The sequence below is a fragment of the Camelus bactrianus genome, chromosome 16, assembly GCF_048773025.1.
Source record: "Camelus bactrianus isolate YW-2024 breed Bactrian camel chromosome 16, ASM4877302v1, whole genome shotgun sequence".
Taxonomy (NCBI): domain Eukaryota; kingdom Metazoa; phylum Chordata; class Mammalia; order Artiodactyla; family Camelidae; genus Camelus; species Camelus bactrianus.
The window spans coordinates 8,537,009-8,560,631 of record NC_133554.1 but is presented as its reverse complement, the minus strand read 5'-3'; the positions used below and the strand labels follow the sequence as shown (position 1 = coordinate 8,560,631).

The 23,623-nt window shown below is 56.1% G+C and overlaps 5 protein-coding genes across 11 annotated transcripts; 2 read left to right on the top strand and 3 right to left on the bottom strand.

The window, feature by feature from the left end:
• Positions 1–245: 245 nt before the first annotated feature.
• On the bottom strand, positions 246–6,233 carry ENO3 (enolase 3). 5 transcript variants are annotated; one of them, XM_010958888.3, is made up of 12 exons: positions 5,708–6,233; positions 4,382–4,468; positions 4,017–4,112; positions 3,819–3,877; positions 3,566–3,635; positions 3,036–3,169; positions 1,891–2,113; positions 1,581–1,778; positions 1,202–1,403; positions 705–813; positions 484–542; positions 246–397 (listed from the first exon to the last, which is right to left on the bottom strand). In XM_010958888.3, the coding sequence occupies exons 1-12, from the start codon at positions 5,721–5,723 to the stop codon at positions 328–330; spliced, it is 1,323 nt and encodes a 440-aa protein (XP_010957190.1). In that variant the 5' UTR covers positions 5,724–6,233; the 3' UTR covers positions 246–327. The 5 variants fall into 5 exon arrangements, with proteins under 5 accessions (XP_010957190.1, XP_045375431.1, XP_045375430.1 ...); XM_045519475.2 differs by lacking the exon at positions 5,708–6,233 and adding an exon at positions 5,364–5,587; XM_045519474.2 differs by lacking the exon at positions 5,708–6,233 and adding an exon at positions 5,108–5,231.
• A 1,575-nt stretch (positions 6,234–7,808) lies between these two features.
• PFN1 (profilin 1) lies at positions 7,809–10,734 on the top strand. Its single transcript, XM_010958891.3, has 3 exons — positions 7,809–8,109; positions 9,568–9,760; positions 10,376–10,734. The coding sequence occupies exons 1-3, from the start codon at positions 7,978–7,980 to the stop codon at positions 10,471–10,473; spliced, it is 423 nt and encodes a 140-aa protein (XP_010957193.2). The 5' UTR covers positions 7,809–7,977; the 3' UTR covers positions 10,474–10,734.
• Positions 10,735–11,205: 471 nt separating this feature from the next.
• RNF167 (ring finger protein 167) lies at positions 11,206–16,147 on the bottom strand. 3 transcript variants are annotated; one of them, XM_010958894.3, is made up of 10 exons: positions 15,926–16,145; positions 15,287–15,789; positions 15,124–15,204; positions 13,513–13,674; positions 13,354–13,441; positions 13,076–13,166; positions 12,741–12,846; positions 12,505–12,598; positions 11,779–11,859; positions 11,206–11,701 (listed from the first exon to the last, which is right to left on the bottom strand). In XM_010958894.3, the coding sequence occupies exons 2-10, from the start codon at positions 15,368–15,370 to the stop codon at positions 11,400–11,402; spliced, it is 1,089 nt and encodes a 362-aa protein (XP_010957196.2). In that variant the 5' UTR covers positions 15,371–15,789; positions 15,926–16,145; the 3' UTR covers positions 11,206–11,399. The 3 variants fall into 3 exon arrangements, with proteins under 3 accessions (XP_010957196.2, XP_045375434.2, XP_045375432.2); XM_045519478.2 differs by lacking the exon at positions 15,287–15,789 and having other exon boundaries at positions 15,926–16,147; XM_045519476.2 differs by lacking the exon at positions 15,926–16,145 and having other exon boundaries at positions 13,549–13,674; positions 15,287–15,919.
• Positions 16,148–16,244: 97 nt separating this feature from the next.
• Positions 16,245–19,032, top strand: SLC25A11 (solute carrier family 25 member 11). Its single transcript, XM_010958897.3, has 8 exons — positions 16,245–16,478; positions 17,048–17,200; positions 17,284–17,490; positions 17,677–17,767; positions 17,856–17,946; positions 18,038–18,137; positions 18,216–18,267; positions 18,402–19,032. Exons 1-8 carry the CDS (start codon positions 16,384–16,386, stop codon positions 18,555–18,557), a joined length of 945 nt encoding a protein of 314 aa, XP_010957199.1. The 5' UTR covers positions 16,245–16,383; the 3' UTR covers positions 18,558–19,032.
• A 1,858-nt stretch (positions 19,033–20,890) lies between these two features.
• Positions 20,891–23,248, bottom strand: GP1BA (glycoprotein Ib platelet subunit alpha). The gene is made up of 2 exons (XM_010958905.3): positions 23,100–23,248; positions 20,891–22,881 (listed from the first exon to the last, which is right to left on the bottom strand). The coding sequence occupies exon 2, from the start codon at positions 22,873–22,875 to the stop codon at positions 21,199–21,201; it is 1,677 nt and encodes a 558-aa protein (XP_010957207.1). The 5' UTR covers positions 22,876–22,881; positions 23,100–23,248; the 3' UTR covers positions 20,891–21,198.
• Positions 23,249–23,623: the final 375 nt, after the last annotated feature.

Genomic DNA, 23,623 nt, shown 5'->3' with positions numbered 1-23,623 from the left:
AGTGTCTGTGATTTCCTCTTCAGTTTCATTTCATATGGCAACTGCTTCCCCCAGCCTCCTTCCAAAATGTGAGCATCATTGTTCTAGATGCAGCCTGATTTCCTCTCTGACTAGTCCCTCACTCCCCTCTTGTCCCAGCGGGTTCTCCCCTCTGTCCTCCCCTGCTGCCCCCACCTCTCCACCTCTTGTCTCATCCAGCCCAGAGACCAGATCTCCTCCCTCCTACAAATGAGCAGGCCACTGCCTCAGCTGGCACCAGTGTTTATTTCAGAGGGAAGGGCTTGAAGGCCTAGGTCTCTCCTGGAGGGTGCTGGGGCCTCCAGCTTCTCATTTGGCCTTTGGGTGACGGAACTTGCGTCCAGCAAAGACAGCTTTGTCCCCGAGAGCCTCCTCAATCCTGGAAGGCAGACAAGGTCAGAGCTGTGTTATTGCAATCTGACAGGCCTCAACTCCTGCTGCCCAGACCCCCTGTGCCCACTGTACCTCATGAGCTGGTTGTATTTGGCCAGACGCTCTGAGCGGCAGGGTGCACCAGTCTTGATCTGAGGAGGGAATAGGAATTCCAAGGGTTACATGAGGCTGGAGAGGAGGGGTTGGGCCTGGCCCTGAGGGAACAGCCTGTAGTGGCATTCATCTCTGGGACAGGAGACCAGGGACCCCAAGAAAACTCAGTCAGACACTTGGCAGAGGCGAGTCATGAGTACCTGTCCAGTGCAGAGTCCCACCACGAGGTCGGCAATGAACGTGTCCTCGGTCTCCCCGGAGCGGTGGCTCACCATCACCCCCCAACCGTTAGACTGAGCCAGTTTGCAGCTGGGTGGAGAGGACACTCAATAAGGCCCAGGGGGACCTCCTCAGTGGGAAAGCCAGGGGCTGGGGGGCATGGGGGGTGCTTTTCGCTTCTGTTCTGGGGAGTGGCAACTTTGTGGGGAGGGTAATGACTAAGTTCTTTGGGAAGGAGGGAGGAAGGGGCGGTTCTTGATCTTGAATTTGGGTTCTGAGATGCTGGTGGGAAGAAGCAGCATCTGGGAGAAGGGATGGTGGTGGGGGTGAGGCATGGCATGGGGTCAGGTCAAAAGTTAGTCAAAGCCTTGAGGTCAGGAGGGTGGGGTGGGTCAGGATCCAGGGGAAGGTCAGACTTGAGTTAGTGGGGAAGACTGTAGCTGGAGTGGGTCAAGCTGGGGTACAGGGAGGCACTCACGCCTGGATGGATTCGGTCACCGAGCCTATCTGGTTGACCTTCAGCAGCAGGCAGTTACAGGCCTTCTTCTCAACAGCCTGGGCAATCCTCTTGGGGTTAGTAACTGTGAGGTCATCCCCCACAATCTGGATGTTGACCCCCGAGAGGAACGAGGTCCAGGTAGCCCAGTCATCCTGGTCGAAAGGGTCTTCAATGGAGACCACTGGTGGGGGAAGGGGGCAGAGTCGGGTTAAAGGTCAGAAGAGTTTGGGTGGGGACTGCAATGGAGCTAAGGATTGGAAGGACCGAGTTGGTGGCAGTGGAGGTGCTGATGTCAGCATGTTGGGCAGTTCCTGGAGACTCAAGCAGAAGCAATAGAATAGACACCCAGGGGTCTCACCAGGATAGTTCTTGATGAAGTCCCTGTACAGCTCCCCCAGCTTCTCCCCACTGATGTGCCGGGCGGGGTCATCAGGTGATTTGAAGTCGAGATCATACTTCCCGTTGCGATAGAACTCAGATGCTGCCACGTCCATGCCGATCACCACCTTGTCAGGGTAACCAGCCTTTTTGATGGCCGTCTTCAGCAGCTCCAGGGCTGGGAGAAGGCAAGAGAGCACCTGAGGCCCCAGTGCACCCCGTCGTTGCAGCCCCCTCCTCTGTGGGGACTGAGGGGTTCTGCCCCTCAGGCTGACCCTGCTCACACTGACCTTCATTGTTCTCCAGGATGTTGGGTGCAAAGCCGCCCTCATCACCCACATTGGTGGCATCCTTCCCGTACTTGGCCTTGATGACCCCCTTGAGGTTGTGGTAGACCTCGGCACCAATGCGCATGGCTTCCCTGAAGGAGCTAGCTCCCACGGGCAGGATCATGAACTCCTGCATGGCCAGCTTGTTTCCAGCGTGGGAGCCTCCATTGATCACATTGAAGGCCTGAGAGGAGAGAGGGTGCTCAGACCAGGGCCAGGTATGAGGGATCAAGAAGGGATTGGGGGTGGTGGGTCGAGGTGGAATCCTGGCTTCCCTATTTACTGAGTGCTCTAAGATGAGTAATTTTACTCCTCAGAGCCTCTTTCCTTATTGCCATAAAATGGGGATACCACCTGCTTACCTGCAGGATCTTATGCGAAAAATTTGAGAAACTGAAAGTTAAGATCTTAGCATGTGCCTGGTATAGCTGCTAACACTGATATGACACTTAGTACAGGCCAGACACTGCGCTGAGTGCTTTACATGTATTTTGTTGGGTCGTTTCTTCCTCAAAACCACTCTAGAACTGGGTACTATTTATTACCCTCCACTTTACAGATGAGGAAACTGAGGCATAAAGTGGTTCAATAAACTTGCCTAAGATCACACAACTAGTAAAGGGGCAAAACCAGGATTCACCCGGCAGCTTGTCTCCAGGGCTCATGCTCGTATACAATCTGCCTAGTAAGTAACAATAAATGGTAACATTATTACTGCAATTAAACTAAAAGGATTTCCATAAAATGGGAATTTGGGTTAATAAGGATTAAAGAAGATACAAAAAAATGCCAAGATCCTTGCCACAAAGAAGCTCTCGATCTGATGTAGGGCAGGGACACAGGGCAGAATGAGAAGTTGGAGTTACTGAGCCTGGGATTGGAATGTGAAGGGACTGGGTTACATGGAGGGAAAGAAGCAGAGAGAGGTTAAAGGGAAGATTTGGATTGTGGGAAAGGGGGAGGGCTGGACCGCAGCAGGAGAAGTTCCATTTCAGGAAACTGTTTCTTTGCAGCTGGGTCTGGAAGGTGGACTTTTTCCAGGGGCTGCTTATGTCCTTTTCACTGGGTGGAGTCACTGTGGGATCTGACAGGGCAGCTGCACTCACAGGGACGGGGAGGATCAGGTCTGGGTTCCCGGCGAGATCTGCGATGTGTCGGTAGAGCGGAACTCCCTTCTCGGCTGCTCCAGCCTTGCACACAGCCAAGGACACGCCCAGGATGGCATTGGCCCCAAACTTGGCTGGAGGAAGCAATTACAAAGCAAGTGTAAGAGCTCCTCCCGCAGGGTTTGGGGTCACCTCCTAGACTGTCCTCTCTGATTACCCCAGGAAGAATCCAGAACTCCAAACTACTGGGCACTGAGTTTGTTAACAGATCTCTTCCCAGCAGCCTGAGGTGTTCTGGGAACCCCCACCCCAGGGGAATGTGTCAGCTTCACGTCTGTGTCCATGGCCCGGCCCAGGCCTGGCAGAGGGCAGGCATCAGGAAATGCCTGTGGAATGAATACAAATCCCACCAGTTACGGTGTGCCCCAAAATGTGGGACACAGAAATAATCCTAACCAGACCTCAGCCCGCAGTCTCTCCCCAACCCCTCCTCCGCCCATCCCTTCCCCTGTGCCTGGCCCTTCACTCACACTTATTCTCGGTCCCATCCAGCTCAATCATAAATTTGTCAACTTTTTCTTGATCCACCACGCTTAGTTTCTGGAAGGGCAGGTTTAAGGAGGGGAGAGCAGAGGTTAGATTTCTCAGGCGTCAGTGTATGTGCTGGAGGAAAGAGAAATGCAGGTATTTGGGACAGACAGTATGGCTGGCCAAGCATGAGGTGCTTGGGGTGAAGCACCAGGGGTATGGGTGGGGGGTGAGGGGGAGGTGTTCTGTACTTGCCTTCTCCAGCAGCGCGGGGCCTAGAGTCTTGTTGATGTGTTCCACAGCCTTCAGGACCCCTAGAGAGGCCAAAGGAGGGGGTTCAGATCTCCTATTCAGTCAGGTCTCTTCCTGTGGCCCCCAGCTCCTCAAGTCCCCTACCCAGCACAGACATCACGAGCCACGTCCTGAAACCACCACCACACGGTCTTTCCTCACCTTTCCCCAGGTAGCGAGATTTGTCTCCATCTCTTAGTTCCAGAGCTTCATAGATCCCCGTGGAAGCTCCGCTGGGCACAGCTGCTCGGAATCGGCCTGGGGCGGGAGGTATTGGAAGTTCACAGACAGTCCCATCCACCCACAAAGGGCCGAGGTCTCCCCTCTGAGCCCAGGGACAGGAGGCAGTGCAGAAGGAGACTTGTGCTTCTCCCTGCTGGGAAGCCAGGCTGGAAGAGGAAGGACTGGGAAGAAGTCAGGGGAAGGGGATCCCAGAGAAAGGCATGGATATGGCACGAAGTTGGGGGGCAAAGGCAGGTGGAGTTGGGGGTCTTCCCCGGCAAACCAATTCAATGGGCCTGTGTTACCCTTGGCTGTGTGCAGGTCCACCTCCACTGTGGGGTTGCCCCTGGAATCCAGGATTTCTCGGGCAAAGATTTTCTGCATAGCCATGGCTGCAGGGCAAGAGGTGTGAGTGAGGGAGGACAGTTGATCCCTTAAGGAACCCCAAGTCCCTTGCCCTTTAAGAGTCTTCTCTACCCCAAGAAGGCAGGTGCTGGAGCTAAAAATATCCTACAAAAAGGTCACAGACCAAAGTGGCAGGCGCAGCCCCCTCCCCCACTCATAACAGCTCCTATTCCACCCTCCCATCTTAAGAATCCGGGGGCCTCTCTTTTACAACTCCTCTTCAAGTCCACCACTCACCGAACCCCACCTCCCGCAAAGCTGCACTCACGCCTTCTCCCCTCACCCTCTGGTCAAGCACTCCAATCTCCATGGCTTCCCAGCCCACAAATCCTCTCCTGTTATTCTAGTTCTCATTTTCCTGCTCCTCAGCCTTCTCCAAATCCTCAGGAACCCTAAGTTTCCCCACCTGGCTCCAACTTTAACTACCCTTCTCAGTTGTCTCTGCCTGCCTCTCTTTAGTCTCATTGCCTTATTCCTGGGTACCCGCATCCTGCTCCAACCCCTCCCATCTTCTCAAGCACCCCCAGTCCCACGAGAAAAAAAAGAGCTAACATTTCCCTTACCTTCTCCAAGCCAGCACACCTTCACCCTTTACCACCCTCAACCCCTGGGGCTGGAAGATTCACCAGACCTGGGATGTCTTCGCTGGGCTCCGAGTCTAGGTTGCAGCTGGGACAGTGTCAGCTCATCCCCTCTCAGGCTGCGCATTTATCCCTGAGCCACCCTGTACCCCAGCCAGCCCCGCCTCTCCCTCTCCATCCGCCCCCTCCAGCCAGGCTGGCAGCCAAGTGCCCACTACAGCCTAAAGCAGAAGCCTTTGGCCTTGGGCACCTGCCCCCTTCCCAAAAGTCAATGACTAGCCCCTGCTTTCTTTCTACTCACCAACGAAAGTCCTTATTTTTAATTCTACCCTTGGGGAGAAGCAGGAAAAGGGCTTCAGAATGGGGGGTCTCTCCCCTCCCCGGGACTATATTCCTCTTTTGCAAAGGTTAAAGAGGAACTGGTGCCCTTTAGGAAAGGCCAGGGGTAACCTGAGCCCCGTAGGGCTGGGGAGGGGGCCTGGAAGAGGGGCTGCAGGATTGACATTCACACATGCTCAGCTCACTCGGCGGGCGGTTGCAGGGTGTCCTGTATCCTCACTGGGGGAAGGGGAAGGGGCAGGGGGTGCTGGGCCAGTTCTGAGCTCTAAAATTGAAGTCCCCACTAAGAAGGCGAGAGGGTCTCACCTCTCAGGGTCCCCATAGCAGCCTCTCTCGGCTCCACCCCATCCTCCCTCTGGGCCAGCAAGGGGGATGGTGGAGGCAGGCAGACGAATTTAGACAGGCGCTTGGAGTTGGCGCGGCGCCCTACTGATAGCGCTGGGACAGCACTTATCGCCCAGGGTGAACTGTCAGGAGCCCTTTCCCCACCGAACGCCAGCGCTTCAGGGCTCAGTCCCGGTCCATCAATGAACGATGTTGAATCAGGAGTGAGAAAGATGAATGGATGGGAGGAGGGGGTGGCCCTACACGAGAGTCTGACGCTGGTCCGCAAGCAGCACTGCAGGGAAGTGGGTCTCTGCCCTCGGTGACTCTCTCGCCTCGGCGGGTCTGAGGGGAGTGTGGTCCGCCCCGACTTCGGCTGCAGCCGAGGTAGGGAGAGGAGGGCACACCGGGGCTCGGGCCAGCGGGCGAGGGTCACCGACGCCTCGGCTGGTCGCTCCCGACTCGGAGGACCCTCCCGCCGGCGCCTGAGCGGCCGGCGCCCGGTGACTCACCCCCGGGCCCTCTCCCGAACTTCCCTCCCCGCCCCGCCTGCCCCGTGGTGTCTGTCTCCCAGCCCCCATCCCAGGATCCCTAACCCCCGTCTTCCATCTCGCCGTTCCCCTTCTTATCTCTGGCCGCTCCCTCTTGGGAGATTTCCACCCTGGGGTAGGGGGTGCGGCCGGCCAGAGGTCAGGAGATGGCGGGCGGGGAGCGCCGCCACGTGCCCGCTTGCGGCCCCGCCCGAGCCGATCAGTGACTCAGCCACGGCTGTCGAGGAACGTCGGCTAGGGGGGCGTTGGGCGCCCATGGGGCTTGGAGTGGCAGTGAAGGGACCGCGCCCCGCCGGGGAGGATGGGAGAGGAGCGAAGCCCCTTCCCGCCCGGGAAGCGCCCCTCCCCCGAGGGACCGGAAGCGGCCAAGCCCCTCAGCGGCCCGGGCGGCCAGCGGGGACTAGTTCACCTAAACCAGCCGCCGGTCCTGCCTAACCCGCTTCCCAGTGGGCAGCGAGCAAACTCATCGCACACAAGTTCTTAGCATAAGTTTTACTGACAAATAAGAAAAAAAAAAAAAAAACGGGCCGAAGTAGAAGGGACTTTCCCCTTGTTGAAAAAGTTGCAATCTTGAAGCCTCGGTATTCTTCCGCCTTGAAAAATAGTCCTGCCCGTCTGGCCCCGCTGGCGCCGGGGCTCAGTGACCTCTGAAGAGAGGGGCCAAGGGGCACTGCGGGTAACCCAAACTGCTGACCTGGGGACGGGCGGGGCTAGGACATGGAGGTGAGGCCTGAGGCTGTAGCTGATCCAGCGCGAGGGATAATCCTCCTAGAGACGGGGTGGGCTTCGGAAAGTGCAACTTGTGCCGCCTGGGCAGATGCTAGTTGTAGAAGCGTCCCCGGTGGATGCCTTCAACTATGAAAACGGCCGGGGTATTTTGTCAAATTTCCCTTTACTCCCTTATTTCTTGAATAAATAAAATCAAGAGTGCAGAGCGGCAACGCGCACGCCTCGCCCGCGCCCCTTCCGCCCGGCGGGAGACACGTCCCCGGCCAGCCTGCCTTCGCATGGGGTCCAAATCTCTCCGGTCCCGCGCGCCCGGGCGCGCGCCCGGGAAGCCGGCCGCCGGCCCAACCTCCCCACGCGCTTTCCCTCCCAGCCCCGGCGCAGGCGCGGGCGCACGCGCCGCCGCCGCCGCCCGCCGTTCCTTCCCCCCGGCAGAGGTGGGGGAAGGGGAAGTCGTTCCGTTTAACCCTGAGTTCCCCAAACCCTCTTTAATTTGCTAAATTTGCAGCTTGCTAATTATTTCTCCTTTCACTTTCCTTCCTCCTTCTGACTCACTCTCTTTCCCTCCACCAAAGTCTGATTTTCTATGCGGAGTGGAGCGAGCCTTAACTCTAACCCACCCCCGCCCCTCCATCCTTTCACATCAATTTCCATCGAACTCTGCAAATTTTGCAATAGGGGGAGGGATTTTTTAAATTGCATTTGCAAAGTTCGGTATCTGGGCAGGGGAGGAGAGGGAGGGAGGGAATGGGGAGCAGGCCCCGCCCCCACCGCCCTTTGCAAATAAAAATCTAGGGGGGTGGGGAGGAGCAGGAAGTGGCGGTGCGAGAGCTGCTGCACAGCTAGCAGAGCCGCGGTCCGGACGGCAGCGCGTGCCCCAAGCTCTCCACCTTCCCCCGCCCGCCAGCCCGAGGCAGCCCGAGCCCAGCCCGCGGCCCAAGCAGCAGCCCCGAGAGCAGCCCCAGCAGCAGCGCCATGGCCGGGTGGAACGCCTACATCGACAACCTCATGGCGGACGGGACCTGTCAGGACGCGGCCATCGTGGGCTATAAGGACTCGCCCTCCGTCTGGGCCGCCGTCCCCGGGAAAACCTTCGTTAACATCACGGTACTGAGAGGCCTGCGCGGTCTCGGGGACTGGTTGGGCCGGACCCTGAGGGAGGGACTTGGGTGGGGGCGGGCGCGGTCTGGGGAAGGCAGGGAAAGGCCGTGACCCGGTCCTTGCCCTGGAAGTGGCGCGAATGGCGGCTGCACGTGAGCGGGTCTCTCTGTTGCACCCTGAGTCCTACGGCCCGGGCGGCGGCGCCCAGCTCGCCGGCCGCCCCGCTTTCCGCGACGGGGCGTTACATCCGGGGCACAGGGCGGGGAGGGGCGCGCCGCCCGGTGCGGCGGCCGACTTCCGCCTCCTCCAGGGCGGGGCGGGCACGCGCTGCAGTTCCAACCGGGGATTGTGATTGAGAAGGGACTTGGGGAGCCCTGGACCCCCAGATCCACTTCCGGCCGCCAGATCGCGCCCCCTCCACCATTGTTCCTTCTTACGCTGGAGGGAGCCCCGGTCGCGTGGCCTGGGTCCCATGCCCGTCTTCTGTGGGCTCTCTGCCCCTCCCAACTCCGTTAGAGAGGGCTAGGCCGCCACACACCCCCCCCCAAGTTCGCACGTTGGACTCAACATTCCTGTGAGACCAATCCCGGAAGTCCCCTCGCCCTCCCTTCCCGCCATCCGCCGGGGTCTGGAGCACGAGAACTTCGTGGGAAGTTGTAGGACAGTATAAGTGAAGGAATAAGGGATGATTGCTGCTGTCCCCATCACCACCTCCCCTGTCCACACTGCCCGGAAGTGGGGAGGGGGAGCGGAAGTTCGAAAGGGGGGAAGGGGATTTCCGGGCGGGAGGGGACCGGATGTGGGGATTTGGGGTGTAAGGGGGAGGGGGAGATAGGTTCCCTGGGGTGTCTAGACCCGAGAGCTGGCTTGCCTGGTCTAGCCCCAGGTCCCCTCCAAAAGTTTTTCAACTTTCTCGGCAAGCCCCCGGGGATCTGCTGCCTCAACTTAGAGCATAGATACCTGGACCTAAACTCTAGGTTACTTGGAGACCCAGGCGTCCGGGCCCCTAACAACTCCTGCAGAACCTTTGACCAAATAAGGGCAAAGTTGCTTCTCCTGCTTCGCCCGCCCCCTCCCTTCCCCTCTTCGCTTCTGCTTTTCCTGAAGGAGAGTTCTGAGCATCCAAAGGCTCCCCACTTTATTCCACTCCACTCTTCTCACTGGTTTTTGGCCCCGTTTATATCCTGGGTTTGCTTTCCCTATTAAATACATCAAAGTCTCTAGACGAATGTGTCGTCGCTTCCTGTTACCATTCTCTAGGTTTGAGGATCGTGATCTTTTTGTGGGCTTTCAACAGTCCATATGGTTTCTCAAATTTCACGGATGTATAAAAAGCACATAACGTATACCTCCTCCCAGGGGATTTAGCTCCCTGGAGAGGTAGGGGGTCAGGTGGGTCCTTTGAGAAGAAGATGGGAACTTTGGTGACTGACTAACTTCATGGCTGCTTGGTTCCCCTTCCAGCCTGCTGAGGTTGGTGTCCTGGTTGGCAAAGACCGGTCAAGTTTTTTCGTGAATGGGCTAACGCTTGGGGGCCAGAAATGTTCTGTGATCCGGGACTCACTGCTGCAGGACGGGGAATTTACCATGGATCTTCGTACCAAGAGCACGGGCGGAGCTCCCACCTTCAACATCACTGTCACCATGACTGCCAAGAGTGAGTTTCTGAATCCTACCCTTTCTCTAGCTTCAAAATCCCTAATGTGCCTCCTTATATTAATCTTTTGGGGTCTTTTTCTGTGTGGATCCCCCAATATGAAGGGATCAGACCAGCTTTCTACTCCCAGCCTGCTGGATGCTGGGACATTGGATAGTCCCACGAGTTTGGTCTCAGTTCCTCATTGTATAAAGAAGTTGAATTGTATTATCTCTTGAGTTCCTTTTTTGCCTTGAGACTTTTTAGATGAGAAACTTTTCTTGGAGGACGTAGACTGTTGGTTGTAAGTTAGCATTTAGCTCTTGTCTCTTGAGGTCTTTTGTTAAAGCTTCGAGGTGGCAGGCTGATCTACAGCCATTTCTAGCCTGAACACGAGTCAATAGTCCAGGAGCCTTTGACCCCTAAATTTTACTTGTATTCCTTTCCAGCCTTTAAGCTTGATTTTCCCCTTTTGAAAAGCCCTATTGTTTCAGGGTGACTGACAGCCTGCCTGTGTGTGGGGGGTTGGGAGAGATGAGGTTGGGTTACAGCCCCCAGGGCTGGACAGCTGCTGAACAGCTGGCAGGGGGTGGGATTGTGACACCTGGGTCCTAGCCTCCTTTCTCTTTCCTCCAGCGCTAGTCCTGCTGATGGGCAAAGAAGGTGTCCACGGTGGTATGATCAACAAGAAATGTTATGAAATGGCCTCTCACCTGCGGCGTTCCCAGTACTGACCTCGTCTGTCCCTTCCCCCCACCACTCCCCACTGCTTTTGCACCCCTCTCCTTCCCACACACACACACACACACACACCATTTTTATTTTTGGGCCATTACCCTACACCCTTTATTGCTGCCAAAACCACATGGGCAGGGGGCCAGGGCTGGATGGACACCTCCCCCTACCCATACATACCCTTCCTGTGTGTGGTTGGAAAACTTTTTTGTTTTTTGGGTTTTTTTTTTTTTCTGAATAAAAAAAGATTCTACTAACAAGGTGCTGTGTGGTTTTAGCCTGGGTGTCAGGATGGAGGACAGTCACCGGCCTGCCTCCATCCTGGTTTGGGAGTAGAACAGGGCTGAGGTACTACAAAGTCTAGGAATTTGAGCTTCTTGCTTTCATGCCCAGGATTAAACATCTGCTTCAGGCCTACCTGGCCAGATGGCCCAGCCCTTCCACAATGACATATCCAGCCCTAGGTCCTCAGTGTGCTAGCTGAATTGGTGAATAATGGAACAGAGCCATCCAGACCAGAGAATGGGTCCAGGCCTGCGGGCAAGGCAGGGCCAGTTGAGTCATCATGTGGGTGGGGCTCCCCCTCTCTGAGTCACAACAAATGCCCGCTGGGGCTACCCCTGTGACTACAGGTTGGCCTCTCAGCACTCCCCTGCCCCTTTATAGCAGAACGGGGCAGTTTCCACCAAAGGATACGAAGTTCATCTGTGTGAGAATGATCTCACCCTTAGTCCACAAAAACAATTTTATTAACCCAGTAAGTGAAGACCCCCATCCCTCTGCACCAACCCCCTCAAAAGGATGGAGTTGGGTAAGGGCGAGAGCTGGGGTGGAAATGTCTCCTATCTCCACACAGAAGCCTGGAGAGAGGAAGTGGGGCTGTGCAAATAGGTCACCAGAGGAGGGGGAGGTGGGAAAAAGAGTGTTAGACCAGGATGACAGCTGAAGAGGAGGCAGAGGGTGAGGGGTCTGCTGAAGGCCCAGGAAAAGCCAGGGGGGCTGGGGCTAGGGAGCCAAAGGAGGTGGGAAATGTCGGGCTGGAGGCCAGCAGTGGGGTCCGTTCTGAGGCAGGGTGATCCCTTGGCTCCCCTTCCTCATCACCCTCTTGACCCTGGGTTTCTTCCTCCTGCTCCTCATCCCCAGGACCCCGGTGAACAGGCTGCTTACAGATGGGGCAGGTCTTCCGGGTCTGAGTGAGCCAGGGGTCCACACAGCGGCTGTGATAAGCTGCCAAGAGGGATGAGGTGAAGCACCTGGTGCCTGCTGGTGGGGTGGGGGCATGGGCACAGGAAGTGAGACCTCACCATGAGCACAGGGGAGGACCCTCAGCTTGTCCCCATCCTCATATTCATCCAGGCAGATGGCACAGACATCATACTGGTCTCCTGGTGGAGGAAGAAAGGAGTCCTTTTACAGAGCTGCCCTGGACAGGGCCCACAAGAGCTCACTCTGGGAGGCCTGTGGTGGAGCTATGCCCTGCCGAAGTTACTTTCTCTGGTTCTACAGAGCCAGGGGAAGAGCTCAGACGGGAGCAGGGTAAGGCCAGGGTAGAACATGAGGAATCTGGGGTTTGAAGGCATAAGCAAAGAGAAGCAGAGGTAAGAAGGGAAGTGGGTTTTTGGGGGAAGGTGTGAGGGTGGAGAGAGGGAGTGGGAGGAGCGGAAGTGGGAGGCAGGGCTTCTGCGACAGCCTTATATGGGCACTGGAGGCTCCAGAGCCTAAAGGCCCAGCCCCTCCTCACCTGTGTCTTCCTCCTCAGCCAGAATCGTCCCCACTCCTTTCGTCTTTCTGCTTTCTCCACCTTCTCTCTTATAAGTAAGGTCCTCCATCTTTTCCCCCACTACTCCATTTAATCATCTTTGCTTTCCATCTCCCACTCTAATCCTGTCTTTTTGTGTGTGTAAAAAGAGGAGAAAGGTGGCATCTGGGCTGACACCTCCCCGCCATCATTGGCCCATATCTTCTGGGCTCCAACTCCTTCAGAACCAGGTAAGCTGTGGGAAGGGCCCTCTCTACCCCATCCCCCTCACCCTTCTGATAGTCATGTGTAGGAATCTGTTTCAGTTGCTCTTTGGTCAGTCGATTCCGCTGGAGCCGTTTCCGGTGCTGGACACAACGAACTATCTGGTGAAAGGGGGAGTGGCTGGGTCAGTCTGAGAGAACAAAGCTGGACGATCCAGTACCAACCATCCCAATCTTGCAACCCCAGATTCAGTCTGGCTTCACAGGCCGCAGCTCTTCCCATCTTGGTCCCTGAGCTACTCACCATCACTACGCCCATGGCCAAAACCAGCAGTCCCACAATCCCTGTGAAAGGGATGAGGTAATAGCCCAAGGGGAAGCTATTGTCTGGGACCAGGAGCACCCGAGCCCTGGGAAAAGGAAGACCAGTTTCAGAGGGGCGGGAATGGCAAAAGGGACAAAGGAAGAGGGACAAAGTAACTGGCTCTGGACAGGGCCCATGGACGGGAAGGGGGTGGGAAGAAAATCAAGAAGCAGAGTATGAAGGGCCTGAGGTCAAACGGCTGGGGCACTGTGGCTTGGGCTCCAGGTTGGCATGGAAATGCCAAAGGAGGAGTGGCGATGAGGGACACATCCTACCCTTTCTCGTAGACAAAGAGGGCACGCAGGTACTCGGAGCTCCTCTCCCCAATAAACACAGACGGGATCCAGATCTGCTGCTGTATTTCCTCTGCAGGGATCAGGGCATTACACTGCGGACCTGACCTTTCACGAGAATCCTTCCATAACCCTGGCATTTGGCTTTCTTGCCCCACCCCCCCCAAAGGATTAACTTCTTTTCCCTAATGCTTCAGCCCTCCCACCACCTCAGTCCAAGCTCTACTGAGAACCCAGTTGTCCAGGTCCCCCAACCTTACCACTGTTCCACACCATGTTCAGAAGTTCATTGGAGTTCACGTTGTGTACTACAGCTGCACCATACCCAGCCTTCTGCGCATTTAGGACCTAGGGAGATAAGGCAGATAAGGAGCCATCATAGGCCTTGCCACCCTTCATTACTGGTGCTTTTTTTTTACCCTCAATCTCCCGGCTCCCACTCCACATTCAGCAACCTTGAGGTCAAAGTTGCAGTCGAATCTTCGAAGCAGTGCAATAAAGACTGACCCGTTGACCGGGGCTGGGGGTGGTGGGGCAATGGGGCTGCAGGCATTGTCTGGGTGAGCCTCCACAAGGAAGCCCTGGGGAAGAGAAGCAAACAACAGTTGGATTTTATCTCCCTAGGTTCTGCTCCCCACAGGCCCACTAAGCACACTGGCCCCCATATGCTCCATGTCCAAAAGACACTTCCTTCTCCTTCCTGGAATCTGAGCATGCCACCCAAGTCAGAAGTCTACCTCTTCTCTTAGCCTCTTGAAGTTGCAATTACATCAAACGTCATCCCTTTACCAGACTTCGAGCATCATCCTCCCTTTCCCAGATGAGCTAACCTATACCCCATACTCCAAGCTACTTCAAATTCTCCTGCCTTCCAGTTTCCCACTGATTGTAATTCAATTCTCCATTCATCCTTGTCACACTTTCTTAAGTTGTCTCACATTCCCTTCTCTGGTCTGTACTCTTACAGAACATATACCCTCTGTTAAAAAAAAAAAAGCCCCAAATCGGGTGAAGGTACAGTATAGCTCAGTGGTAAAGTGCATGCTTAGCATGCAGGAGGTCCTGGGTTCACTCCCCAGTACCTCCATTAAAAAAAAAAAAAAAGCCCCACGTCACCAAACTTAATACTTAATTATAATTTCAGCCTCCTCCAGGAACGGAATCGTAAACCAGTCTATCTGGAATTACCTGGTCAACACTAGCAAGGTAATCTGCCTGGTAGACCCCTGCTGTCCCCTAAAGAAAGGTGATCTTGCCACAATCAGCTCTTTGCTGGTACAACTTCTTTGTCCAGCCCCTTTCTGCCTGTAAGTCTTTCATTTTGTATAGTTCTTCAGAGATCCTTTCTATCTGCTAGGTGGGATGCTGCCCGATTAATGAATTGTTGAATAAAAGCCAGTAAGATATTTAAGATTCACTCAGTTGAATTTTTCCAATTACCCGTATTTTTTAATTGAAGTACAATGTTGTGCCAATTTCTGGTGCACAGCAGAATGCTTCAGTCATACATGAATACACATATATTCGTTTTCCTATTTTTCACGGTAAGCTACTACAAGATATCAAACAATTCCCTGTGCTATACATATAAACTTGTTTATCCCATTACCCATCTTACAAACAACTATACTGACATCTATGGCCCAACTGAGTTCTTGCTATGAGCAGTCTTTGTGATGAAGTACTGCAAAACTGCTTATCTAATTTAATCCTCACAATAACCCTGCCGTACATAAATTTCACTGTTATTCTATTTTACAGTAAAACCAACTAAGGCTCAGAGGAATAATTAATTTGTCTAAGATCATAAAACCAGTAACTGGCTCTAGGGATCCTACTGATAAACACCACTTTCTATGAGTAAACTTTGTCTTCTCCTGCAAGATTCTGGATTCCACCACACTAGATGTGCTCCTCCATTTAGTACCTAATTTGACTCTTCCTACCTCCTGCTTCACCCAAGAAAGGCTCCTCAACCCCTACCCAGGAGGGAGAATTTAGGGAAATAGGAAAAAGGAGGGGAAAATCACCTGAAGTCCCTCCTGGCTCAAGGCAGCCCCAAAGAGAGCTGGAAGGTCTGCAAAATCCATGCTGGCATTGTGGTCCGAGATCTGCGGACAAGAGTCCATGTTTCCTCGTCAGCCTGCAACCTCTGCCTTCAGCGCCCTTCCCCCATCTGCCCCTCAGACTCACCGCTCGAATGAGCCCCCGGCTAGGGGCCGCTCCCCACAGCACAGTGGCCACAACCACAGGAAGCGGGAAGGCCGCAGGGTGCATGGCAGCGAGACCAGAGAGGCGCAGGAGGCCGCTTCCTGGCAGCAGGAGCAGAAGCCGAATTCCGTGCCCTCTCTGGTCCTCCTCCAGGATCCCAGGGGTCTAAATACCCCCAGGTCCCACCTCCCAGCTACATGGGGGCGCGGGGAAGGACCCCCGACTCGGGGAGTGAGATATCCAACCCGTTTAGTGGAGCTGGGAGGGAGACACTAACTATATCCTTCTCTGGTATACGAATAAAACGGAGAAAGAGAACGGAGGCAAGCACAGGTGACAGAAAAACTTCTGGAAGGGTGGGGGAGCTCAAGGAGGTGGGACTTCCGGCCAGGTGGGCCGTCTTCCCATCCCCTGGAAAAGGGTTTCCGGCAAAGAAAGTCAGGCCGCTTCCAACATAGGACGCTCAAGATGAAAGACTTCCGGTCCTAAAAGACCAGTTAAAAGAAGGTTTAGAGGTGGAGGAAGTGCCTGTGGAGATGGAAGGAGCACGGAAGCTCCAGAAGACTACTAAGTCGTTTCCCCTCTAGTGCCCGAGATCCCACAGCTACGGAATTTACAAACCTCTTTTCCTCCCTCTGGCCGCCGCCGCGGTACCTTCAAGTCTCGCGAGAGTCCTCACCACCCTTCCCTCCCACCTGCTAAAATCTCCCTGTATCTATCGCGAGAGACGGCCTAACTCTGGCTAGCCTCGCTCACTCGATCTCGCGAGATCTTCAAAAACCCTCTTCTCTTTTTTCCCGCGACTCCAGTTCGATAAAAATTGCGCCTATGTTCTGGCTTCCTAAATCAGCCCCACCCCTTCCTGCACCCATTCTTGAAGATCCTCCTTCAGCTCCGCCTTACTCCCGGCCGCCTTTGCGCTCGCGCCTGCGCCTGCGCCAACTTCCAGCTGGTGCCGGACCAGAGAGCCGGAGGGGCGTGCGCGCGCGCCCTCGCCCCTGTTGCGCGCGTGGTGTCACCTTGGGCGCGAGCGGGGCCGCGCGCGCACGGAACCGGGAGCCGAGGGCCATTGAGCGGCGATGGCGGCGACGGCGAGTCCCGCGGCTGGAGGGATGGACGGGAAGCCCCGTACCTCCCCTAAGTCGGTCAAGTTCCTGTTTGGGGGCCTGGCAGGGTAAGCTCAGGCCCCAGGGATGGGACAGGAGGAGTAAGGGACGGGTGCAAGGAACTGGGCCTTGTTCATCTTTGGGTTTGTTGCAGTGAACCGAGCCGCCACGGGGTCAGCGCGGTCCCCATCGTATTGCGAGATCCTTGATGGGCTGCCAGGATCTTTCCACCCATCGCAGGGCCCCTTCTGGGCTGCATGCCACCTGAGTTTCCCAACCCATTGCTTGGCTCTGTGGGGCTGTATGGGGTTCCAGGTCATCGCGTGCCTCTTACTGGACTATGTGGAGTCCCAGATCATGAATGCCCACCTATCCTCCCTGGGTTGGACTGCATGCCGTTCCAGGTCACTGTTTGACACCCTTGGAGCTGCATGGGGCACTTTCATTGGATGGCGTCTACTGGACCACTGAACTTTTCGGACCCATTGTTCTTGGTACCCGCAGAGACTTTTTCACACATTCCCACCGGCCTCCTGAACACCTAGTGGCATGGCTAGCCCTGCCCTTTGCGACCTCTTGTTGCCAGGCTCCATATCTGAGACACCTGGCCCTTGATTCCAACCCTGTCTTCCTTCAGGATGGGAGCTACAGTTTTTGTGCAGCCCCTGGACCTGGTGAAGAATCGGATGCAGCTGAGCGGGGAAGGAGCCAAGACACGAGAGTACAAAACCAGCTTCCATGCCCTCACCAGTATCCTGAGAGCAGAAGGGCTGAGGGGCATTTACACCGGGTACTGGGGCCAGAGGATGGGGGTAGGGTGTGGATTGGCAGCTCCAGACCTTGGCTTGATGCACCGATCCCTTCACTTCCCAGGCTGTCAGCTGGCCTGCTGCGCCAGGCCACCTACACCACTACTCGCCTTGGTATCTATACCGTGCTGTTTGAGCGCCTGACTGGGGCTGATGGTACACCCCCTGGTTTTCTGCTGAAGGCCGTGATAGGCATGACTGCAGGTGCAACTGGCGCCTTTGTGGGAACACCAGCTGAGGTGGCTCTTATCCGCATGACTGCTGATGGCCGGTGAGTTCCAGGTCTGAGCCTGCCCCCAGCCCCATTCCCTGGAATCTAGAATGAAAGAATTAATTTTTTATCTTAGATCTAGAGCACAGCTTTCACCTTTTCACAGCGTTCTAGCCTCCCTTTCTTTGCTCTTGCGGGGGAAGGGCAGTCTATCCTGAACTTGGCCTCTCCCTGCCTTCCCACCAGGCTTCCAGCTGACCAGCGCCGTGGCTACAAAAACGTGTTTAATGCCCTGATCCGAATTGTCCGGGAAGAAGGCGTCCCCACCCTATGGAGGGTGAGTGAAGGGGCTGGAGACGGGGTATATCAGGGGGAGGAGTCAGGGCTGGGGTGTTTCTGACTCCTCCCCTACTCTGCCACCCCAGGGCTGTATCCCTACCATGGCTCGGGCCGTCGTCGTCAATGCTGCCCAGCTCGCCTCCTACTCCCAGTCTAAGCAGTTTTTACTGGACTCAGGTGAGACCCAGAGCTGGGCCCTCAGTTCCCAGCCTGGCCTGCACCAGCTCCGAGCTGACTGCCACCCCCTGCTCCGCTCTCCCCACCCCAGGCTACTTCTCTGACAACATCCTGTGCCACTTCTGTGCCAGCATGATCAGCGGCCTGGTCACCACTGCCGCCTCCATGCCCGTGGACATTGCCAAGACCCGGTGAGTGTACTGACCTGGGCCTGGAGAGGGACAGGAGGACCCCTTATGTCTCTCACACCCCTGCCTCCTCTCCTTCAGGATCCAGAACATGCGAATGATTGACGGGAAGCCGGAATACAAGAATGGGCTGGTGAGGAAGCTGGGCTGGGGGCTCGGGCTGCAGGATTTGGCGCTCCAGGAGGGCGGTGTGGGGAGCTGGGTAAGAGGGGCAGGGCCTCAGAGGCCGGGTCCTAGCCCTAGCGCCCTGCCTGCCTGCCTGTCTAGGACGTGCTGGTGAAGGTTGTTCGCTACGAGGGCTTCTTCAGCCTGTGGAAGGGCTTTACACCGTACTATGCCCGCCTGGGCCCCCACACCGTCCTCACCTTCATCTTCTTGGAGCAGATGAACAAGGCCTACAAGCGTCTCTTCCTCAGTGGCTGAGGCGGGTGAGGGGCCTGGAGCCGCCGTGCTGGGGCTCCAGCTCGCCTGCTGCTCCTACAGTTAGTGCGCCCCCCCGGGGGCCTGGACTCTGCTGCCCTGGGCCCCTCTATTTATTTTCCCTCCACAGTGTGGTTCCCTCCTCTGCGGTCAAGGACTTTGGTCTGTCCTACCCCTGCTCCAGCTTGCCCTCCTTGTCCTCATCCTCGTGATCTCTCTGTCCCTGGCTGTGCCTTGAAGGGGGAGCTGGGAAACTCCCTGTGGATTTCTGGCCTCCTCTTGGATATGAGTTTCAGGGCATGTAGGACAGCAGAAGACCCCCCCACCCCCGTTCTCAGTGGAGAAACCAAGGCAGAGCTGAGGGAACAGAAGAGAGCAGAAGCTGTTCAGGGGGTCAGGGGTCTGCCGTGGGAGGACATGGCTCTTCCTCCCTTCACCTCGCTGAGGACATAATCAATAAATTGGATTGATGACACCACCCCCAAATCTGGAGAGTTGTGGGGGCAGGAGAGGGAGGAGGCTGGAGAAAGAAGCAGATGCCCCTGGAGAACAGGAACTGGAGTTTTTAAGAAACATTACTAAAGAAAAAGTACCCGTGGGTTTTATGCAAATATTATATAAATCAGTATTGCAGCAGCTGACATGAGTAAGGAAAACCCAAGCTCCAGGCCCTGTCTGTGGCTTCCCAGCCACTAGCCCAAAAATGTGACAGACACCCAGTCGTCTCCTATAATCCCTAGGAAAAGCCTCTGGGGTCTGCTGACTGCTTCTGCAGCCTCAGGAGGGAGGGAACAGAGTCTGAGAGGGGAAAGCTGACCTGCAGAGGGTAGAGTGGACGTAGAGTCAGGCTCCAAAGCCCAGAGGCTTGAGGAAAGGGAAGATGTTGGCCGGAGACTTGATCTGGGCTCCAGGCTGGGAAAAGTGACCGCCTTCTCCATTAGAAATCTCTTGGAGCATAAAAGGACATAGGAAGGTCAATCGGAAGGAGGGCTTGGTGGCTTGAGGCCCGAAGGCTTCTCCCAAGCTAGGCCAGCGAACAGGCAGGCAGCAGGTGGGAGCTGTCCCCTTGGCAGAACCCCATCAGAAGGAGAGGTTGAGCTCAGCAGCCTGGTGGCGCTGCTGGGCCCTCCCACTGCCTCTTCTACCTGCTCCCTTCACATGCGGGCCTGGGCCATGGTGGCCACTCAGAGCTTGAAGCCTGGACCTTGTCCTTAAGGAGTTCCAAGTTCAGAGGGGACTGTGACAGAGGGAAAGTGGGAGTGCAGCAGTTGGCCGTTGCGGGGTGACTTGGAGCACCGGGCCCAACTGGGGAGAGGAGGAATGCTGCACGGTAACAGACTGGTCTGGGAAGCAGGGGCAGCGCGCCTGGCAGAGGCTTAGAGGACAAACTCTGGGGAACAGGTGATTTCTGCTAAGTGTCTGCCTAGAGAGGGGAAGCTGGACTGCCAGGTGGGTTGGCGCACACAAGTCGTCGATTGCCGAGCTCCAGTTGTCTTCTGTCCGGGGAAGAGTACAAAGCAGGAGAGAGATGTGGTCAGGTTTTCAAGTTAGGAAGATTCTTCCTGCACCGTCTGGAGGAGGGAGTCTCTGTGGAGCCAGGGAGGCTCAGCCCTTACTCCCATTCTCTAGACCCTACACCTTGGTTCAGGCAGGAGACAAAGCAGGAGAGAGATCCAGCCACCGCCACGGTCAGGTGCAAGATCTGCAGCCGGGGAGACAAGTGGCCTCCACTTGTCTGTCCCCTGGCTTGACAGCAGGAAACCTGAAAGTAATTCCGTAAAACCCACCAAGATGGCTCACACAGCCAGGCCCTCTCCTCCACTGTCCTGCTGCCCCGGGCCAAGCAGGAGGGCTGCATTTCTGACGCCGTCGGTGCCTGCAGGCACCCCCTGCATTCCTGGGTTCGCAGCCTGCCGGCAGGTAGCCCCAACAATGTCACTGAGCTCCTGGGAAACTTACGGTTCTTGAGCTGGAACTGGTGTTCGGGGTGGCCTGGTAAGGGGTGACCCCTGGAAGAGAAGAGGCACCCCAGGTGGGAGAAGTGGTGGCCAAGACTAGAGCTTTGAGGGTGAACAGTGCAACTAGGATGGGGCGGCTGAGGCCTCGGGAATACTAGTGACCAGTGCCCTAGCCACTGTTTCCCTCTTCAAAAGAATCAAAATTCTATTTTAAAATTATTTTTTATTATACAAATAACATCTGATGGTGGAAAACTGGAAAATGCCAAACAGAGGAAAAGAAAAAACCACCCATGTTTATACCACCCAGAGACAATCAGGGCTCACATCTTGACAAAGCTCTTTCCAAGTTTTCTTCAACACACAGATACATGTGGGAAGCGTGCTCTGTTCTGTTTATTAATGGCTTTTTCCTAAAATGTCCCCCAAGTGCTGGTAGTCACCTAGTGGTCTGGAAACCCTGCCTTGCAGCATAGGGAGCTCCCTTTGTTCTCTGACCCACCCAACTCCATCTCACTGCCCCTCCTGATTTGCTGGGTCTGAGATTGTGGTGTGAAAATAAGGCTCCTGATAAAGGAAGAATAATTAAGGCCTCCCCCGATGCTGTGCTCTGTACCCACCCACCCTGGCTGGATCCCAATAGGAAAGCCCGTCAGAGCCTCTCCAGGTCCTCCAACCACCTGCCCTCAGAGGCTGTGGCCAGAGTACCTAACGCCCACCGTACCCAGCAGGTCCTGACCGCGACCCAAACTCAGGGCCGAGGGCCGCCGTCCCACCAGCAGAGGCCCCACCCGACCATTAGGTCGCACCCACAAGAAAAGGCTAGAGCGGAAAGTGGGAAGTGAGCCTCGGAAGAAAAGCAGCCAGGCGTGGGGCACCATCACTTGCCTTCCCCTCTGCAGCTCCAGGTGCGTGGTCTGCGTGGCTGTGGCCAGGGCCTGCGGTGCCCCGCACCAGACCCAGGTCAGCAGCACGATGAGGACCCCAGAGGCAAACAGGAGCCAGAGGAGACCCAAGATGTAAAAGCCCAAGGGGAAGAGGCAGCAAAAGTCAGAAATGAGAAAAGGGTCATTTTGGGAGCCATCCAGAGTCCCTTGAACCACCCTGAGGATCTTCAGGGAGTTGGCATACTCAGAGATGAGTGTTGTGGTGGGTTCTAAGGTGGCAGAGACTGAAATGAATTCCACAGAGGTTGAGAATGTGGTTGGTTCTGAGGTGGTTTGAGTTGTGGGTTTTGGGGTGGTGGGGGGCTCTGGGGGGGTGGGGGTGGTGGAGGGCTCAGTAGTGGGTTTCAGGGTTGTAGAGAAGATGGGTCCTGTGATAGCTGGGAGTGTGGTCTTTATCTTACTTGGAAGCCAGGAGGGTGCTTGGCCTCTCAGAGAGGTGGTAAGTACTGAGTGAAATGGGTCCCAGTGGGTTGGCTGGGCTTCGCTGGTGGTAAAGGACTGGACCGCAGCTCTTGTGGAAGTCACACTGTCGTTCTCATAGTCCTCGTCGTAGTCCAGCTGGTCCCCACTGGCGGTGCAGCCCTTCCCCATGTACGCGGAGACAGCCATGTTGTGCGGATGGTCACATTGCACACTCTCCACATTGGGGGTCATGGCCTGGGCATCCACACCCTCCTTCCATAAGTAGACGCTCTGACTGTTCATCCTCAGCCAGTGGCTAAAATGGAGGATCCCGCAGTCGCAGAACCAGGGGTTGTCGTGGAAAAAAGTAAAAGACAGCATGGGGGCCCTAAGGAAGCCCTTGGGGATGGTGCGCAGCAAGTTCCCCTGGAGGTAGAGGGTGTGGAGCTCGTCCAGCCCATGGAGGAACCCAGGGGGCAGCTCACTCAGCCTGTTGTCCGCCAGGTTGAGCTTCTGCAGCTGGCTGGTGGTCGCCAGAAGCTCGGGGGGCAGAGTTGTCAGATTGTTGCCACGCAGGGAGAGCTCGTGGAGGTGGGTCAGGCCCTCCAGGGCCCCGGGAGACAAGGAGATCAGCTCGTTGAAGGACACGTCCAGGGTAGCAAGTGCTGGCAGTGCCTGTCCCAGCGAGGGCAGGCTTCTCAGCTTATTGTGGGAGATGGTCAGGGTCTCCAGCTGTGGCAGCTTCCCGTCGACCTCCAGGCTGGTCACCTGGCTCCTACTCAGGTGCAGCTGAGTGAGGGAAGTCAGCGACACCAGGGAGGCAGTGGAGAAAGTGCCCAGAGAGTTCTCTCCCAAGTGCAGGATGGCAGTTTCTGCCGGCAGATCCGGAGGCGGCGCCTTCAGGCCTAGGTTATCACAGTTCAATTCCATCCGCTTGGCCACTATGGAGACCTCACAGATGTTACTGGGGTGTGAAGGGCTTGGCAGCAGAAGCAGCAGAAAGAGGAGAGGCATGGGGACCTGTGGGCAAAGGGAGGGCTTGAGCCGGCGCCCCTCTGGCCCCTGACAGTATTCCTCCAGGCCTGAGCCCCCACTGCAGCCTCCAGGATCCTGTCCAGAACCTCAGCTCCCGCACCTCCCACCCTCTCCACTCCCCTCTGCCACCTTGCCCCTCAAACCCTAAACTGCTAGCTCCAGGTCCTTGGCCCCCTCCTCCCGCCGCCCCGGCCCCAGCTTACAGGCTGCCAGAAAGACCTCCCAAGACACAGAGCTTCTTCCAGAGTGTGACCTGGTCCTTCTCTCTCCCAGCTCCAGGGAGCGCCTGGTCGGGGGCAGGAAGGGGGTGGGGATGGGGAGGAAATGCCAGCCTGATAGGGACTCCTGGGGCCCAGGGAATGGTCTCCCTCCCGGACACAGGTCCTTATCACCTCCTTCCACGACTTTCCCCCAAGCCCTCCTTTTGGCTCCTCTCTCTCCCACTTTCCTTCTACCCCAGGGAGTTTGGGACTCCTCCCATTACTCTCCCAGTTTTTCAGAACCTCTCCAGCTGCCACTCTCATTTCCTCTCCACAGCTACATTCTTCGAGTTGCCTCCTTTTAACCCTCACCTCCCTCTGCTTCCTCACCCCACTCTAGGCTGTTTCTCCCCCACCCCCACTCCATGGACTCAGTTCTTTGCCATGGTCGCCAGTGCCCCCTGACCCTTTCCTCCCACTGGCCACCCTTCCGCATGATCTGACTTCCACAGCCTGCACAGCCATGC

Coding starts and splice junctions, on each gene's coding strand:
- ENO3 (XM_045519474.2), bottom strand. CDS start 5,189: ATGCGCAGCCTGAGAGGGGATGAGCTGACACTGTCCCAGCTGCAACCT. Junction 4,113..4,381: donor GGACCTGCACACAGCCAAGG/GTAACACAGGCC, acceptor CTCCCGCCCCAG/GCCGATTCCGAGCAGCTGTG. Junction 3,878..4,016: donor ATCTCGCTACCTGGGGAAAG/GTGAGGAAAGAC, acceptor TGGCCTCTCTAG/GGGTCCTGAAGGCTGTGGAA.
- PFN1 (XM_010958891.3), top strand. CDS start 7,978: ATGGCCGGGTGGAACGCCTACATCGACAACCTCATGGCGGACGGGACC. Junction 8,110..9,567: donor AAACCTTCGTTAACATCACG/GTACTGAGAGGC, acceptor TTCCCCTTCCAG/CCTGCTGAGGTTGGTGTCCT. Junction 9,761..10,375: donor TGTCACCATGACTGCCAAGA/GTGAGTTTCTGA, acceptor TCTTTCCTCCAG/CGCTAGTCCTGCTGATGGGC.
- RNF167 (XM_010958894.3), bottom strand. CDS start 15,370: ATGCACCCTGCGGCCTTCCCGCTTCCTGTGGTTGTGGCCACTGTGCTG. Junction 12,847..13,075: donor CTCTTTGTCTACGAGAAAGG/GTAGGATGTGTC, acceptor TCCTTTTCCCAG/GGCTCGGGTGCTCCTGGTCC. Junction 12,599..12,740: donor TGGCCATGGGCGTAGTGATG/GTGAGTAGCTCA, acceptor CCCTTTCACCAG/ATAGTTCGTTGTGTCCAGCA.
- SLC25A11 (XM_010958897.3), top strand. CDS start 16,384: ATGGCGGCGACGGCGAGTCCCGCGGCTGGAGGGATGGACGGGAAGCCC. Junction 17,768..17,855: donor GCGTCCCCACCCTATGGAGG/GTGAGTGAAGGG, acceptor CTGCCACCCCAG/GGCTGTATCCCTACCATGGC. Junction 18,138..18,215: donor GTGGACATTGCCAAGACCCG/GTGAGTGTACTG, acceptor CCTCTCCTTCAG/GATCCAGAACATGCGAATGA.
- GP1BA (XM_010958905.3), bottom strand. CDS start 22,875: ATGCCTCTCCTCTTTCTGCTGCTTCTGCTGCCAAGCCCTTCACACCCC.